Source organism: Somniosus microcephalus, chromosome 18, assembly GCF_052327205.1.
Source record: "Somniosus microcephalus isolate GS21.2 chromosome 18, FLI_Smic_1.0, whole genome shotgun sequence".
Classification (NCBI taxonomy): domain Eukaryota; kingdom Metazoa; phylum Chordata; class Chondrichthyes; order Squaliformes; family Somniosidae; genus Somniosus; species Somniosus microcephalus.
The window spans coordinates 25,023,884-25,042,339 of record NC_141004.1 but is presented as its reverse complement, the minus strand read 5'-3'; the positions used below and the strand labels follow the sequence as shown (position 1 = coordinate 25,042,339).

The 18,456-nt window shown below is 45.2% G+C and overlaps 1 protein-coding gene across 1 annotated transcript; it reads right to left on the bottom strand.

The window, feature by feature from the left end:
- Window positions 1–340: 340 nt before the first annotated feature.
- Window positions 341–17,796, bottom strand: LOC147105136 (acidic mammalian chitinase-like). The gene is made up of 10 exons (XM_086011749.1): window positions 17,600–17,796; window positions 16,962–17,018; window positions 16,557–16,722; window positions 15,437–15,561; window positions 13,339–13,462; window positions 13,044–13,226; window positions 11,799–11,915; window positions 10,322–10,460; window positions 7,950–8,178; window positions 341–495 (listed from the first exon to the last, which is right to left on the bottom strand). Exons 1-9 carry the CDS (start codon window positions 17,731–17,733, stop codon window positions 7,961–7,963), a joined length of 1,263 nt encoding a protein of 420 aa, XP_085867875.1. The 5' UTR covers window positions 17,734–17,796; the 3' UTR covers window positions 341–495; window positions 7,950–7,960.
- Between the last annotated feature and the right edge of the window lie 660 nt (window positions 17,797–18,456).

Sequence of the window (18,456 nt, the reverse complement as noted above, 5' to 3'; positions counted from 1 at the left end):
CCTGGATTTAATTTCAGAAGTGAAAGGAGTTGAGTTCAAGCAGATTGAAGGGACACGGGAAGAGGACCAGTAAATGTGATTAGAACTGTGTGCTCGCGCGGAGCGTAAATGCCAACACGGCCTGGTTGGGCCGAATGGTCTGTTTCCATGTTGTAACTTTGATGTATTTCTCTTTAACTGTCATTGTCACTCAGAAATGGATAATCACAGCTAACAGTCGCTGCACTTCAGGTAATTCATTGCCTGGAGCATTTCGATAAACAAAGTGTTATGTAAATGCAAGTATATAATTTATTTAAAAAATACGAAGTAACCAGATCTCTGCAACTTGTTTTATTTTTCTGTTTCAGTCATTATCTTTAGTTGCGACAAAATTCTTCGAGCCAGCACATTGATGGTTGTTGTAATTTGCTCCATTAGGTGGTGACATTTTTCATTGATTACACAGAAGGTCAGTTACAGCTTCATTGGTGTTGACTGGAAATCAACAACAGGCTGGAAAAAATAAAGGGAGAAAATTTCAGTTGGTTAGCACCTCCAGTTAGCATCTCCAGTTAATGCCTGGTGGGGGTGCTAATGGGGCACTGATGCAGTAGCACCAGGGCGAGGCGAATCCAGTGACGCACGCCAAATCTGGACCCCCCATAGCGCTGATGCTACGAGTTACCACCGGGGACCTCAGCGCCAGGCAGATCGTGACGTCAGTGAGTGTGCAACACTCACTGGGCACCCAATCTGCGAAATTGGTTATCGCCCCCTGCCTTAGCGCCTTGTTCCGACAGCGGCAGGGAGAGGAGGAGTCAAGCAGGCAGATGCCGGCTCCAGGGATGCTACTTAAAGGGATCATGAGTAATGAGTCGCAGCTATCATGTTAGTGCTGTTTCACTGCTTGCTTTGACATTGTGCAACAGTTTAATTCAGTCATTTAAATGTTGTTTAGTATCAGGAGTGCTGTGGCTACTAAAAATTAGTTACATTTATTCTCACAACATATCAAAGTGCTACACTTGGTTACATTAATGGGGGCTGTACTGGCAGTCGAGCTCGCCCTCCAGGATCTACGGTAGAGGGAGTGCAGGCAGCGAGAAAGATTGGAACATGTGGCCAGAGGGAGGAGAAGGGTCATGAGGGCTCTCAACAGGAGGCCTTACCCTCCAAAGCTATTTCGAGAGCACTTCTCCGACCTCCAATTAAGCGAGGAGCCATGTATTAGAAGGCTCCGCTTCAGCAAGGAGGAGGTCACAGAACTCTGCCACCTCCTGTAACCAGACCTCCAGACTCAGATCAGGGCAAGGATGGCTCTAAGTGGATGTCAAGGTCGCCCTCACCCTCAATTTCTTCACCAGCGGATCCTTACAGTCTGCAACAGGAGATATAGCTAACATCTCACAGTTTGCCGTCCATTGCTGCATCCGGGAGGTCACAGAGGCTCTCTACAGTAGGAGAAGGGATTACATTTCCTTCCACATCACTAGAGAGAAGCAGGACGAACATGCGTGTGGCTTTGTCAGGATAGTGGGATCCCCCATGGTGCAGGGCACCATTGACTGCACCCACGTGGCTTTGCGGGCACCACATAACAATCCTGAGATCTCCCATAACTGCAAGGCTACCATTCACTTAATGTGCAGTTGGTGTGCGACCACAGACAGCGAATCCTCAATGTGGATCCCCGCTATCCTGGCAGCAGCCGCAATGCCTTCATCCTGCGCCAGACCGGTGTGCCAGCAATCTTCCAGCCACCACACCAAGCTCGTGGCTGGCTGTCTGAGACAAGGGCTATCCGCACTCTACCTGGTTCAACACTCCTGCCCAGCACTCATATAATGAGAGCCATGCCACCACCAGGAACATCATCGAGCAGACCTTCGGGGTGCTCACGCAACGGTTCCGCTGCCTTGACCGTTCGGGAGGGGCCCTCCAGTACTCGGCTGAGCAGGTGTCCCGTTTTGTGGTGGTCTGCCGCATGCTCCACAACCTGGCCATCATGAGGGCCCAGCCCTTGCCACTAGGGATTGCGGGACCACCTCAGGAGGAGGAAGAGGGAGAGGAGGAGGACGTGGAAGAAGAGGAAGATAAGGAGGAGGAGGAGGAGGAACAGGAGCGAGGGAGGAGGCAGCCACTCAATCGGCCTTCCAGAAGTGTGGTCTGTGACCGCCTCATCAGACTGCGGTTCCAATAAATTAAACTCCCGATCCCCGTTGCTCACCACACCCCCATCATTCCATCCCTGTTGCAGGCCATTTCACAGCGCAAAGCTGAAATGAGAGACGCCACAAAATAATCCAAACACTTGGAGCACTAAAGCCGGCGGGAGGGGCGTTAGCGGTGCAGCACTGCCCAATGTCGAGGGTGTAAAGTCTGTAGGTTGTGCAGTAAATAACTTCAGAGACTTTAGCAGTACAAACAAAACAGGTCTTTACTATTCAGAGGTCTGGGCGATTTCTGCCCTAGTTAACGTATCACAACCCTTATATACTGGTGTGGTCACTATCGGTATTACAGTATACATGAGCCAATAAATAGTGCCACCCTGAAGTAGTGCTCTTAAAGGCGAACGGTCACATTCTATAGTTCCCTTAAAGGTAAACGGTTACATACACAACACTCCTCCCTTCCTAGCTTATTACTTACAGAATCCCGTTAAACATACAATCTTCAATTTTATATAAACAGGTTGCAGATATACTCTCGATGGAGTCAACGTCATATAACAATTTACAGATATACTCTCGATGGAGTCAACGTCATATAACTTCATGTTTAACATAACATAATAACATATATAACTTCATGTCAAAACAGATCACAGATTCAGTCTCTGTGGAAAACAGTTCATAGATTCAGTCTCTGTGGTGTAGTCGGTTCACATTGCTGGAGTGACTCATTCAATAGTCCTTCCATGGGTTTAACAGTTTGAACTTCCGAACTGAATTGGCTCCGTTCAGAGGGACCACGTGTGTGATCTGGTAGAGGTAATCATGGTTCAGATGGGTCATCTTCTGTTTCGACTTTTCCTTTTCTGCTTCTTGGAGACTCTCTGGGCTCCACTGTCAGCTGCCAGCTGCATGCGCAGTTCCTCCTTCTCTTCCTCCTTTTTCCGTAGTAGAGCCACCTTCTCCCGATGTTCCGTAGACTTTCGGTGCTCCTCCATGATTTCTGTATGGTGGGAGTCGAAGTTACAAGTTGGGCAGGACAGGACATAGTAATATTCGGAGTCGTCCTGAGCTAGGCCAGCGAGAGGGTCTTCTATGTCCTCCCTACCCAGCTGGACGTCCGCCAGCTTTTGTTCCAAATCCAGACATCTTTCCTGAAGAGACTTCTTCACGTGTTCCGCTTCCTCTAACTTTTTCTGGGCTTTCAGCAAGTTGTTTACTAATGACCTCATTTGTGATTTTAATACTTCAACTTCCTTTGGAGATTGATTGATCGGACTATTCAATCCCTCTACCGGAGCAGTTGTTTCAGCGTTCTGTTGTTCAACCTTGACATGAGTCAGCGTACTTTTGGTATCTAAGGGTTGCTCTGCTGCCATCTTCTCAGTCTGTGTTGCAACCTCGGCTATTTCAATAACTTTTGAGAGCTCCAAACCCTTCTCCTCTGACGATTTAAGCTCATGTTCATGGCCCATTCTTACGGTCTCTGTGTTTCTTACAGCTCCCTTTTCTTCCACTGAAAAGATTTCCAGTTGCATCTGTTCTTCAAGTCGTTGGACCTCGGCCATTGCCGCTTCATATTTATTTTGTGTTTCCTTTAATAATTTAATGAGTTCTTGGACATCCTGTATTCCCTGTTCTGGTATGTCTTCCACCACTAATTTTTTTCCTATGGATTGAATCCCTAACGATGAGTCAGCCTTGGCCTGAAGCTCATCAAACATTTCCTGCAGACTTTGTAATTCTTGCTTATGGTCAACCTTGAGTCGTTCATGTTCTTTCACTAACACGAGCTTTTCGGAAGTTGCCAAGTTAACCCCTTCCAGGATTGTAGTCCGAGCCTGTTCATACTGTTCTTTCAACTCGTTACACTCTGCTTGCAACAAGTCGTAGAGGTGAACTGGAATACCATCCTGACTTCCTGAAGATTCCTCTTCCTTTGGATCGTTCTGTGTATATTCTAGTTCCTGAACAGCCTCAGGGAGATGTGATTGGTACTTGGCCACGATGGCTCTATGGTCGCTCTCTGCTTGAGCGAGCTGTCTCTGTTGTCTTTCCAGGGACTCCCATTCGGTGTCCCAGAACTTTTTCACCTTTTCCATCTCTTGTAGGAGACGGGCACTCAACTGTTCTAATTGTCGTTGTACTTTGACATAACGTTGAGTTCTAGCCCGGTGTTCCTCCGTAATGCATCTGTCTGTAGCTTGAACAGACTCAGAATTCTCTGTCTTTATGCACGCCATCGATTTCCCAACCTTAGTCCGTGAGTTCATGTTAATCTTGTTTTTCATACATAAGCTGGACTTATCGTCTTCCGGCTCGGAGTCTGAGCTGCTTGTCTGCACCGAGTCCTCACTCGTCATTGCTTGTCGGTAGTGCCATTCCATGTCTATTTTCTTGATCCACTCCCGTCCCAGAAGTGGTGGTCCTCCCTCAGGTAGTACGTACAGATACATTCGTGGGTGTTCTTTACCCCTATCTCTCACCTTGACTCGTATTTTTCCCAGGGGGTATACATGATGCCCCGTGTATGTCTGTAATACGAATTTGGTATTTCTTAAGGGTATGTGAGAGAATAGCCGGTGATAGTCCTTTTGGTTGATGACGGATACAGCTGATCCCGTGTCCAGCTCCATTCGTACTTGGACTCCCGCTATTTTTAGTGTGACCCAGATCAACTGTAGATCAGTTACTTTACCCACATGGTGGATTCTCAGACTATCCAGCTCCTGGCTGTTTGGGTCTGAGTCTGAATTTTGTTCGTCTGAACTCTTTTCAGCCACCTGATGCACCTTGTTGTACTTTCCTTGTGGTGGTGGCTTCCTTTGCTTGTTGGTCTTCTTTCCGGACCTGCATACCTTCGCGATGTGACCCAGTTTGCCACATTTCCTGCACTCTTGGTTCTTAAACCAGCACTGATTCTGGTCGTGCGTTGTCTTTCCACAACGGTAGCATTTGGGAGTGCTTGTTGTAATTTGGTCCACCCCGAGTGCCGCCGCCTTTAGCTGCATTTCCGCCGTCCCTTTCGCTGCGGCTTCGTGCGATGAAGCTATGAGGACAGCCCTGTCCAGTGTGAGGTCGTTTTCTTCCAGAAGTCGCTTCTGCGTTCCTTCTTTGGCCAAGCCGCATACGAACTTGTCCCGCAGCGCCTCTGTCAAATTCCCTCCAAACTGGCAGTATTTCGCTAGCTTACGCAATTCGACTAAGTATTCCGCATTGCTTTCATCTTGCCTCTGGGTTCTGGCGTAAAATTTAAATCGTTCAGCCAGCATCAACGGTGTGGGGTTCAAGTGATCCTTCAACACTGTTACGATCTCTTCGAAGGTCTGGTCCACTGGTTTAACTGGTGCTATTAGATGTTTCAAAAGCCCGTATGTTTTTGCTCCCATCGAATTTAACAAAGTTATTGCCTTGTTGTCATCCTCAATTTCGTTGGCTACGCAATATATTTCTATGCGTTCCACATACGTGGCCCAGTCTTCTATTTCTGCATTAAAGTCATTAATATTTCCTCGCTTAGGCATCTTCTTCTCTTTTTGAGAACAGTACAAGTATTACTTTACTTATTATTAATTTTCTTCTCTCTTCTTGAGAACACACCAGCCTTTCTGAAAAATCTTATTACTTTTCTGAAATTCTTAATAATTTCCAAGATGGCGGTTTCCCGCTTCTTCCTTCTTCAGCGGTTTTCCCCGAAAAATGGCGGCTTTCCCACGCTTCTCGCTCTCCCCGCCCACTTCAATGGCGGTTTTCCCGCGCTTGGCGGTCTTCACCCGGTCCCCCGACGCCGTCTGTCAGCCCGAGTGCGGTCCTTATCTATAATGCGATCGCTGGATCGCGAAGCGGCTGCCGGCCCTTATCTGTAGATCCGATCGCTCTCGCGGCTCTCGGCCCTTATCTGGAGATGCGATCGCTGGCTTGCAATGCCTCCCGCTCGGCTCTGGCTCCCCCGCTCGCGCGGCTCTCGGCTCTGACACTCCCGCGCCTACTCGCAGGCTCAGCGCTTCGTGGCAGCGGTTGCTGCACGGCTTCTCACATTGCCCGCGGTCCGGCTGTCACCCGACGCCGTTGGACCCGAATGCTTTGCCCTTCTCCTCCAAATACTTCTACCCCGTTTTTTTTGTGAAAATTTATTTGTTTTAACTACTCACAGTCTCTTCGGCCGCCTTGTTTTAGGCTGATTGGCTCGCTCAAGATGTGGTAGCAGGGTAATCTGTGCCTGTTGCTGCCGCAGCTTTGCTGTTAATCTTCCAGCTTCCAGTAAGTACTATACTTTTAGTAGACGGAGCCTCGTGTTTTCTTTTTGAAGCTCTCTGCTACTGGTTAGTCTTGCCGCAGGGTACGATCGGACTCGTCGCCACTGTAAAGTCTGTAGGTTGTGCAGTAAATAACTTCAGAGACTTTAGCAGTACAAACAAAACAGGTCTTTACTATTCAGAGGTCTGGGCGATTTCTGCCCTAGTTAATGTATCACAACCCTTATATACTGGTGTGGTCACTATCGGTATTACAGTATACATGAGCCAATAAATAGTGCCACCCTGAAGTAGTGCTCTTAAAGGCGAACGGTCACATTCTATAGTTCCCTTAAAGGTAAACGGTTACATACACAACAGAGGGCAGCGCTGCCGGGGATGGAGGTTCCTTCCCTCCCTTAAAGGGAAGGGCCATTGCTGCAGGCTCTGCATTGAAACAAGGTCCCTTGTCGCTGATGGCAGTCGCGATCCCACACGATCAGCCCCAAGCACTCTAGCAGGGTGCAGGGCTGATCGATCGCAGCCGAAGAAAATGCTAAAAAATGGACATAAGTCATTAGGAAAATGTTTTTTCCACGCAACCATCATCACCCTTAACTACCACTCACCGAGCGGCCGGTCTCCCTGACAACACCTCCTGCAGCTGTCGGTGTTGTCGCCCGGCGATGCTGCAGGGGGCGGAACCGAATTTCGGGTCTGGGGGCGCTAGTGGGGTGATGCGCAGCACGATAATGTCACGATCTCCGGGCATAGGAGATTGTGGCGCTAGGGGTTACCGCCGCCGCAAACCTCGACAGGAATTTTGCGTGCGTCGGTACTCTCACCGCGCCCAGTCGCAAAGCCGGTAGCGCCCCATTATCGCTTTGTTTGGGTCCTTGCTGTGCGCTAATTGGTTGCTGCATTTCCTACAACAGTGACTACACTTCAAAAGTACTTCATTGGCTGTGAAGTGCTTTGGGACGTCCAGAGGTTGTGAAAGGTGCTGTATACTCTTGCTGCTCCCTTTTCTTGCAAGCCTTTTGTTCTTTCTATTGTAACACGCAACTGGCTGGGGAATCTAGAACACAGGGTCACAGTCTCAGAATAAGGGGTCGGCCATTTAGGACTGATATGAGGAGAAATTTCTTCACTCAACGGGTTGTGAATCTTTGGAATTCTCTATCCCAGAGAGCTGTGGATGCTCAGTCGTTGAGTATATTCAAGACAGAGATTGATAAATTTTGGGGAACTAAGGGAATTAAGGGATATGGGGATAGTGCGGGAAGGTGGAGTTAAGGTAGAAGGTCAGCCATGACCTTGCTGGGTGGCGGAGCAGACTTGAAGGGCCAAATGGCCTACTCCTGCTCCTATTTTTTACGTTCTTATGTTCTTAACTAACAGGATGGCAGAAGGCGAACGCGATGGACCTTGGCCTTTATTTGTCTAGCAATTCCCAAGTTCCTATGATAGTTGACAGCATCTGAATGTACAAGTGAACCCACTCTGACCTGCATTTGTCCAGCCAACATTGTTATTTATCTCAGTAGAGTGCACGTACCTCCTTTGACATCAAGGCCAGTTGCAGCAATTGCAGGAAGGATCAAAGACTAATCCAGTGACACATTCATTTATGTAGGTCATTCCATTAACACATTGGTAGTATATGTTCTTATTTTGTGGGTCCACGTACAAACCATTGGATTTGCCAGAGCAAAATTGGGGGTTGCCAGGACTAGTCTTCCCACCAGGAGGAGCAGCAGTAGTGGGAAGAGGAGGAGCCACACATTCTAGAAGGAAACAAGTTTCATTAATTCACAGTTTGTTTAAAAATTGATGTAAATTGATGTCGAGTATTTCATATTAAAGAGACATTGGGGGCGAATTTCGATTCCGCCCGAAACAGGGGCGATGTCCAAGGTTGAGGCAGTGCCACTCGCTCGAAACCCACATGGTTTGAAAGCTGCCGATGAGTAGCGGGCATCGAATGGGCATCCCACCGCAGGTCGCCAATTGTGGGAGGGCGGGAAAACCAGCCGGCCACCGCTCCCAGCCGGCTGGGAGGTCGGGCATGAGGAGGATGGGAGCTAAGCCTGCAGGAGGTTGAGCGTGGGCTGGCAGCAGCCTGCATTATTTCCTCCAGGCCCCACAAAAACTCTCACAAAGAAGTTTTCAGGCTTTTCCTGCCGCCAGCAGTCATTTAAGGGCCGCTGGTTAGGCCGCTCAGCCCTTGGTACGCTCAGCTCATTGGTACCTCAAAATTGCAAATGGGGATCTACAACCGGCGGAGAGACCCGATTTGCATATTTAAGCAGCATCCTACCATGCTGCTCGCCTATTTGCAGGCCCAACTGAAAATTGCACCGGACGGCCCCCTGCAACCTGCCCCAACTCCCCCCGCCCCCTCCCTACTCCCACCCGCCCCACTCTCGATTTTCAATTGCTGGCTCTCCGTTTTCAAGTGAGAAATAGGTGGCCGTCCCTGAAAAGCGCTCTCATTGTGGAACTTTGCAGGTAAACCCAGTTCCTGGGATCTCGAGAGACAGGCTGCTCAGTAAAGTTAGTTCAATGAGCAGCATTGAGGACAAGTCACGATGTTAAGTGGTGTCTTATGAAATGTAAATTTTGAAATGTGGTTTTATTTTCACTCAGCATCAGCTGACAAAATATAGGTGGGCGGTCCCTCTGGTGTCACAGGTCATTTTATCACATGATGTTGCCCCTTTAAATGACCGTAGACTTAAACACTGGGTTAAATATGTCAGGCAGCATCTGTGGAGAGAGAAACAGAGTTAACGTTTCAGGTCGATGACCTGCTGAGTATTTCCAGTATTTTCTTTTTTTATTTCAGATTTCCAGCATTCCTTCTCCCTCATCTGCTTCTCTAACCGCCCCTAAAATGCATCGATACTATTCGCTTCAATCATTCCCTGACGTAGTGAGTTCCACATTCTCACCACTCTCTGGGTAAAGATGTTTCTTCTGAATTCACTATTTGATTTCTTGGTGACTATCTTATATTGCTGGCCTTTAGTTTTGCTCTTCCCCACAAGTGGAAACATTCTTTCTGTGTCTACTCTATCAAAACCTTTCATAATTTAAAGAACTCTATTAGGTCACCCCTCAGCCTTCTGTCTGTTCATCCTTTCCTGATAGGTGAGCCCTCGCGTTTCTGGTATCTGTTATGTCTGACATTGGTGATAGGTACTCGATTGCCTTGGCCTGAGCACATGGAGTTTGATAGTGCTGTTATCATTGTATTGTGTATAGATATTCGATTGCTTTTGCCTGGGAGTGTGTATGTGGAGCAGCCATTAAAAAGCAACATGAACTGAACTCTATTTACGGCCTCTGGATTATCTTTGCAAATGGAACAGTATCATCCTTGTAAACCAAGTGGGTATTATTTCCTTAATGTTTGTACATATGAGCCATACTACAGCTCCTGTTGTCAAGTTTATTATTGGTATTACATACCCATTGGAAAATCCAACCCTAATTTATGATCTCCACTGTTGAGGTATACGAGGGTTGAAGTCACACTATGTGATATTAATAACCAATGCGATAATGCACTCATGTGAAATTGCTCTGGCTGCCATTTTAACAAGAAGTCTCAGCCTGTCGGGTTAATGTCTTAAATAGTGGGTAATAAAAGTTCATACAAATATGCTAACAAGTGAATTACTAATATCACACACTGCGATTTAACACCATAATGTGTGGCTCTGTATTGTTGTGTCACTTTTGGTTTAGGATATTAATGCTAGCAATTCACATTAATATCCTTCTAGTCGGGTAACCAGAAGCAATGCCAACTGAAAGGATGATTTTCAGACGTATTTAGGTAGTTTTAGGGCTTTCCGTACTGACTTTCTATTAAGCAACAACAAGTAGATGGTTCTGGCGTAGAAAGTCACGACAAGGAATTACCTGGATTAATTCCAAGACCACTGTGTAGTTTGCTGATGAGAGGATAACGTCCCTGGTGGCAGAAAGTGCCACTGAAATCATCCAGAGAAAGGGTCCACACCATAGCTCCTCCAATATTGTTTTGCTTCAGCCACTTGATCTGGAATACAATATGGAAAAAATTCATCATGTGAATCACTGATAGCCTGCGGGCTTCTCTTCAAATGTGATTGCAAGATCTAGAATATCCCAAATCATGAAGATAAAAACCACTCTGATTCTTATGTGTTATGTCTGAGGAAACACTCGTATCGGTGTGCTATTAACCAACTGCTTTTATTTCCAAAATAACAACAGAAAATGCTGGAAAAACTCAGCAGGCCAGGCAACATCCGTGGAGAGAGAAATAGAGTCAACGTTTCAGGTCAAAACCCTTCATCAAGACTGAAAAAGCACAGGAAATGAAACAGATTAAAAGGCCAGTTTGGGGGCTGGGAAATGGGGGATAAGAGAGCAAAAGAGAAGTGAAGAGACATTAAGAGGTATTCAAAATGAGATGAGATGGTGATAGGACTAGTGGAGAGACAAAAGACAGCTCTAGCTCTAGTCTCTCCACTAGTCCTATCGCCATCTCGTCTGGTTTTGAATACCTCTTAATGTCTCTTCACTTCTCTTTTGTTCTTTCATCCCCATTTCCCAGCCCCCAAACTGGCCTTTTAATCTGTTTCATTTCCTCTGCTTTTCCAGTCTTGACGAAGGGTTTCGACCCGAAACATTGACTCTATTTCTCTCTCCACGGATGTTGCCTGGCCTGCTGAGATTTTCCAGCATTTTCTGTTGTTATTTCAGATTTCCAGCATCCGCAGTATTTTGCTATCTTGCTTTTATTTCCAGATCCTCTAAAATCTTCCGGTCAAAGAATAACAAAAGCAATACAAGAGAGATCTTGGCGTGTAATTGCTACAATGTGCTTACTCCCATCAGGGAGCCATCCAGTTTTCAGTTAACTATATGCAAGTATCCTTATGGAAGTGCGCAGAGCTCCATCGCAACATACATATTGCTTTATATGGGAGTCTAGGGGGAATGAGGAAAAAAATTCCCATTTAGAAACACCTCAGTTTCAATTATCAATAATATTACTGCATTCGTATCTAAGGTGGCTCTGTTTCTGTCAGTGTGTGGTTTGGGCACAATGAGGTGAGTCGAAAAATAATATATGAATTTCTCGCTATATTGTCGTGTGAGGGGGTGAATCAGAAATAACAAGAGCAGCAATTGTAAATGTTGTCATGCCTAATTGTGTCTAACAAATTACAAAAGAAAATGGTTGGTTTTCCAAATGCAGTTATTGAAAATCCCCATGATTAAAATAATGCTCAGAAAATCGTGACTGCATTTTAGTTCTTGATATGTGGAGCTGGTGGGCAAGGCTCCTCAGTGGCCATGTGCATTCGGAAAGTCAGTCTTAAAGTGCACAGCAGTATGCTTAGCGCACCTTGTCTTCATAGCTTTGTGGATTATCATAGCCAACCCATTCATTTCCCTTATATGCGTATGGAACCATCTGTGAAGAATCCCATTTTTCAGTCGCACCTTTTAAGAAGAGGCAGATCTGTTGAAAGAGTGAGACATTAGGATGCAACACTTTGCAGTTAAATTGTCACTGGTTTGCAGTAATTCAAGTGCAGTAAAGATCTACTTAAATTAATTAGTTCCTGTTAGGTTTACTCAGCTCTTCTGGACTTTTTCTTCTGTAATACACATGACACTGTACTTAGAATCTATGGGGAGTAATTTGATTTTGGGTGATAGTGTAAAATGGGGGAGATCGATTCAGCCACCTGTTATACATCTCTCCCAGTTTTCAGCGGGAGAGCTCATTCATTTTGAACCATCACCCAAAGTCAAAAATATCCCCTTTGAATTTTGATCCAAATTACCAAACCCCAAGCAATGCCTCATAAGGTGACACAAATATTTACTGAAGGGTATTCGGCCATTCCCCACATGGCAAGTTCCCAGTCTCGACCATGCCATTATAAGGTGGTGCCCAGCTGAGGCCAGTAGCCTTCTGATAGAGAGGGTATCAAAAGAATTGGCTCAAGAATGATATTGGAAGTAGCCTCAGGCCTAGGTCTTTGCCCAGCTTATCCATTAGGGAATTGTGCAAGGCAATCAGGAACAAACGGCGGAAAGAAAAATAACTTTTACACCTGGCAAAAACTAACTGCTTGAAAAGGAAGCATCTGAAGTTGTAGAGCTTTATAAGATAGTAAATGACATGGAAAAGGTAAATCTGGAATAGTACTTTAAACTGTGGGAGTAAGACAAGGAGACACAAGTTCAGACTAGGAATAGGTAACTTTAGGCCTGATATCAGGAGATCCTTCTTCACACAGAGAGAATTCCAACAATTGGAATGAACATCCCAGTAGAATTGTAGGGGCAAAAACTCTGGAAGTATTTAAGAAACAATTGGATGCTGCAATAGGACTGTAGGGCGCTTCTCGAAGAATAAACTAATATGGCCACAATGGTCTTCCTCAACCATTATTATCTGGTGATAAACAGGCGACGAGATAACAAAGTTCCCAGTCAGTCTAAATTGTTTCTCCTCCTCCCATCCAACTTAAGGTAATTGATATATAATTAATGTCAATTAAGCTTATGTTTTCTCATGGCAAAATATGAGATTTTCAAGGAGCTTGGATATTTAGTATATTTGCAGCAGTGTAAATACCTCAAAGTAGGCCAGGAACCCAGTTTGTTGTGTGTAATGCCCAGCTGGTCCAGCGCCATTTGCTGGGGCATCGACAGCAGTGTTGGATGTGCTCAGTCTGAATGTGTGACCATAAGCAGGGAATCCAGCGTTCAGTTTCTCTGCAGGAGCTCCGTTATCCTTCCAGTATTTCATGGTGTAGGCCTGTGCAGAGATTGGTAACATTAACGCTTAGTTTCAAGAAGACTGCAAGCAGTTTATAAAAGATGGCGAGCTAGTTGTAAAACTGAAATAATTAACATTCATGAATGCGTACCATATTAAAGTACCGGTTACCGCCTTGGGCGGAAGGGAGGGCATAAAGAGGACTATTTTCTCCAGTGAAGGTATTCCATGGACCATAGAAATCATATGTCATCACATTGAAAAAGTCTAGAGTTCTGTAGGAAGGAAGATCTGTGAGTAACATTGATATCTTACCAAGTAAAATATATATTCATTCTTAACCTTATTCTCAGTCTTCTCTTCTTCCTGTAATCTAAAACCCAATTGATGTTTCACCTCCCTTACTGCTCTGTTTCCCTTGTCTTCTCTCTTACTCTTTTCCACCATGGTATTGTCCTGCACTACGGGCCTTGGCCCATCATCTAGGTTATTCAGCAATAAAATAATGGAATATTTTTACTAGGATATCCCTGAAAATATAAATTATGAACATGATCGTTGCTTTGTGACACAATTGTAGTGTTTGTATAGGAAAGAAAGCAGTGTGTTAATTGCCTTAAATTCTCCAGTAATGTTTTATGAACATATTGAGATTATATTCAAATCTTAATCTGAGCGTTGAACCCACTGGGACAGACTATCATCAAACAGCTACATCTATACTTAACTGAGGACTTAGTGCTACCTCCCAATTGAGGCTAGAAATTAAGGCAAAAAAATTCCCCAGAATATAGTGAATGGCCTAGAAATTCAGTTAGGGGCGCCCAGCTGGCTAGCGCCCAAAAGTTAGCGCTGGGCGCGGAGCCATTAGCGACCGTCAGATATTCGGCTTCTGCGCCCCAATCCGGAACCGGGCGCTATTCCAGGGTGTGCCCGCCTCCGCTTGGGGCGCTGAAACTGAATTTCAGCGCTCTTGGCGCCGCTGCGCCAGCCGCTGCGGAGCGGCAGGCTGCGGTACTGCAGGCCTCCTCCTTCTCTTAAGGGGTAGCTGCCTGCAATGGGGAGATCGCCGCTGGAGAGTGCCGGCAAATGAGCCCGGCACCTCGGAGAAGTGCCGGGTTCGCGGAAAGCAGCCGGCAATGCCGCGGGGGGGGGGTTGGAGGAGGCCGGGAAAGGAGGTGCGGGCAGGCGGCCGCCGAAAAAGCGGCCGGCCGCACCTCCACCTTAAAGCGCCCCACTAAGGCTAGAGTACGGCCCCGTTTTCTGGTCGCTGTTTGCGGCCGCTGCGGAAGAGGCGGCCGCAACTAAATATGGGGATCGGGCCGGTTTCGGGGCGGAACCGGGGCACTGCGCACACCAATGACGTCATCGGTGCCGGCGCAGCGCTAATGGCTACCGCCGCCAATACCGCTGCGCTGAATATCAGCGCAAACTCCTTTTTGGCGCAGAAGCCCTCTTTAGGCGGTAACTGGCCGCAAAGCTGGCAGCGCCTTAATGAATTTCTAGGCCAATATGTATAACGGCTCTATTGATTTTGACACCTTTAAAGAGATTGATATCTGTTGAGAAGAGGGTCAAAGCTTATCGAGGTATTAACAGCACTGCTTGAGTTTTGTTTTCCCTAGGGAAGATAAGGAAAGGAACTATTGGTGTCCCTTAATGTAGAGCATTAGTAATACTGTAGGAGGGAAACCCATAATAGGCAAATCATTCATGAACCCTGCAATGAGCAAGATTGAAGGGCTAAATGCCTTTTTCTCAATTCAGACGTTTTTAAGTTATGATTTCAACAAATAACTTAAAATTCATTCCGGTGGCTTCCAACCTGAATTAAAGGCTTCAGTTAACTAAGAGCTTTATAGCGTATCCAACCAGCCAGAAACAAGGAGTAGGTGAGGCGAATAGTAGAGATGCATTTAAGGAGAAACTCGATAAACACATGAGGGAGAAAGGAATAGAAGGATATGCTGATAGGGTTAGATGAAGTGAGGTGGGAGGAGGCTCGTGTGCAGCATAAACACCGGCACGGACCAGTTGGGACGAATGGCCTGTTTCTCTGCTGTAAATTCGATGTAATATTTATCACTAAAGAAGGAAACATGAGCTTCCCTAACAACTGAGTGAGCTAATGCCGAGCCTGGTGTGGTACTGAGTATTATAGACCAGCCATTTCCGGGCATGCGCTGAGCGAGCTGATCTCCTCTATGCCGGTGCTACATTTGACCTTTAAGATTGAAACCAATACTCACTGGCCCAGCTGAGGAATCTCATAGGCCGATTCGATTGTGGGTTTTCCAGCAGCCACCGCAGCTGAGAGTAAGAGCCTTGGCTTCCCAATACTTTTTCCTTCTGCTTCAAAGGCTGCTATCAGTTCCTAAAAGCCAAAAATATTGCAGTTTACCTTATTAACCGACTTGCACAAAATAGAGGCTTCAAAAGACGACCAAAGGAACATTAGGTTCCTTGTTTTGAAAATGTATCCATGGACAATAATGAAGCATTCTTGGAGTCCAACAAGGTGGTGTGTCACTTTAACATTACGATTGGTCCCAGATTTTTTTCAAGGTTTATAAAGACTATTAAAAATCTCCACATTTGCATCCCACATTAATACAAGGATAGCTCAATCTTCATAGCTTTGTGGATTATCATAGCTAGTCGGTAGAGCATCAGACTTTTAATCTGAGCGTCCAGGGTTCAAGTCCCTGTTCGGGCTTTGATTTTTAACCAGACTGACACCTGGGATGGCAGGAATGACGTATGAAGAGAGATTGGGTCGATTGAGCTTATATTCGCTAGAGTTTAGAAGAATGAGAGGGGATCTCATTGAAACTTATAAAATTCTAACAGGACTAGACAGACTAGATGCAGGAAAGCTGTTCCCGATGGCGGGGGAGTCCAGAACCAGGGGTCACAGTCTAAGGATAAGGGGTAAGCCATTTAGGACTGAGATGAGGAGGAAGTTCTTCACCCAGAGAGTGGTGAACCTGTGGAATTCTCTTCCACAGAAGACAGTTGAGGCCAATTCATTAAATATATTCAAGAAGGAGTTAGATATATTTCTTAAGGCTAAGGGGATCAAGGGATATGGGGAGAAAGCAGGGACAGGGTACTGAATTTGGACGATCAGCCATGATCTCATTAAATGGTGGAACAGGCTCGAGGGGCCGAATGGCCTACTCCTGCTCCTATCTTTTATGTTTCTATAAGGACATGTCACTGACACTAACTTGGTAATGTGTTTCATTTACTTACTCATGTGTTGTTACATTTTTCGACAAATGACAACTAATTTATTCTGTGGGTAGTGTTTGGTTTTTGACAGTTCTTAGACTGAGTAACTAACCAGTTAGGTGCACTCGGTCCTACCTGTGTTAGGGTTGTGAAGAGCTGCTTGTCATGCGGGGGGCTTCCTCTTGACCCGGGATACTCCCAGTCTATGTCCAAACCATCGAACCCATATTTGCGCAGGAAGCTAATCGCTGACTTTATGAATGTTTGTCGATTTTCAGCTGTGGAAACCATGGCGCTGAACCTGGAGAAGAAAGTTAAAGTAAAATCCTCATTGAGAACAATGACTGGCTGTGAAACGACGGTGAAATTTATTTTGCTTTGTTCTCTTCGAGTCCCCTTCATATGTTTTTTGGAGTTTGGTGACTCTTGCCAACATATGTTAAGAAGCAAAACAATATTTGTTAGTCAATCGTTCTCATTTTATTTCATGAAGATTTTGAAAAAAATTGCTTCCCGAAATAACAAATGTTTCCATCTTACTTTTGAGTTCCAAAGTTCCAGCCTCCGACAGAGAGAAGTGTTTTAAGGTTTCCATTCCTGTTGCAAATTAAACAAATAGTTGCTTTAGAAAAAAGTGAATGTAATAAAACACATTCAATAATATGAGAATAATTATTGAAATTACTCTAAAATATCACAGTCCTAATCCCTTTAGTACTCTCACTTTGATAATAAATCTACTTGAGGTTCAGTTTCTCAGTCCAGTGGTTATAGTTCACTGGTGTATGAACACAATGTACAACAAGGTGATAGGGCCCTGATTTGTACTTTAGTGCAAGTTTGTAATTTCCTCTACGACAGTTTCCTATTCTTCGCTGAGTTGTTAAGTGGATGTGTGATGCTGCCTCACAGGGAGCAGAGGTCAGTGAATAAGTCGCCCTTGCACTGAACTTATGCATCTCTTAGTGGCCACACAACAGGACTGGCACAGCTCTAGGGCCACATTGCTTGCTGGTCCTCACAGAATGGAAATGATAAGAGGAACTTAAACAAGATGAAAAAAGTAAAACATGGAGAATATAAATGCAGAGCAATACATCTTTTGTAGAAGACTATATAATGTGCAATTAATTAAAACAAGACTTAGAATTTGGGAGCTAGTTACAGATGTACAGTACCTGGTTTTAAGAGCATTGAATGATTTGTAGAGAGTCACGTCATTCCATTCAATAGTGACGATTTCATTGTTGTTCATACCAGCAAAAGCATAGATCAGGTGAGTGCACATGCAAGGGTCCACATCATCTGGCATGTAACTTGCTACTCCTGGTCTATACTGAGCCCAGTTTGCAAAGTAACAAGCCAGTCTGTAGGCAGAGCCTGTGAGTGGGGAGAAGTGGAAATCAGGACAGCGCTTCTACTCATTGCATTGAATAAAGAAACACTTGGAATGCACAAAGACTTACCCAGTTCCAGGCAGGCCAACAAGAGCACCGCTACAATAAAGAATACAGGATAAGTGTTAGAATTATGATAAGGTTCAGAGATTCCCAGTAGTATTTATGCCCAAGTTGTTAAGGTTACACTTTGAGCTCGAGTTTCTCAGCCCAATGAAGCAGTGCACTGATACACGAATGTGTCAGGATTGGCTTCCTGACCTGAGCCGTTGTGATGAGGTGCTCAGTGCATTAATGTATCATTGACATGTAATTGTTTAACTAAACCTGGCATGGCAGCAAGGTTATATTAATGACTGAACTTGCTGAATAATAGTTGCTCAGCAATTACGACATGGGACACTAGTGTACAAAGGCTTAATGCGTTTGTCTGAAATACTCTGTCCACTATTTTAGCAAAAGTATAACACACTTTATTTCTATGCCTTCATACAAACAGGTTAAAACATTCCGACACTGGTTTCCGATGGAGGCCCATTGATTTATAAAGTACTTTTCTGAAACATTGTTATCAGTGTTGCAAATAGGTCAAAATTATAAGGACGGCACTTTATTTAAATATTATCACCTCACACTTA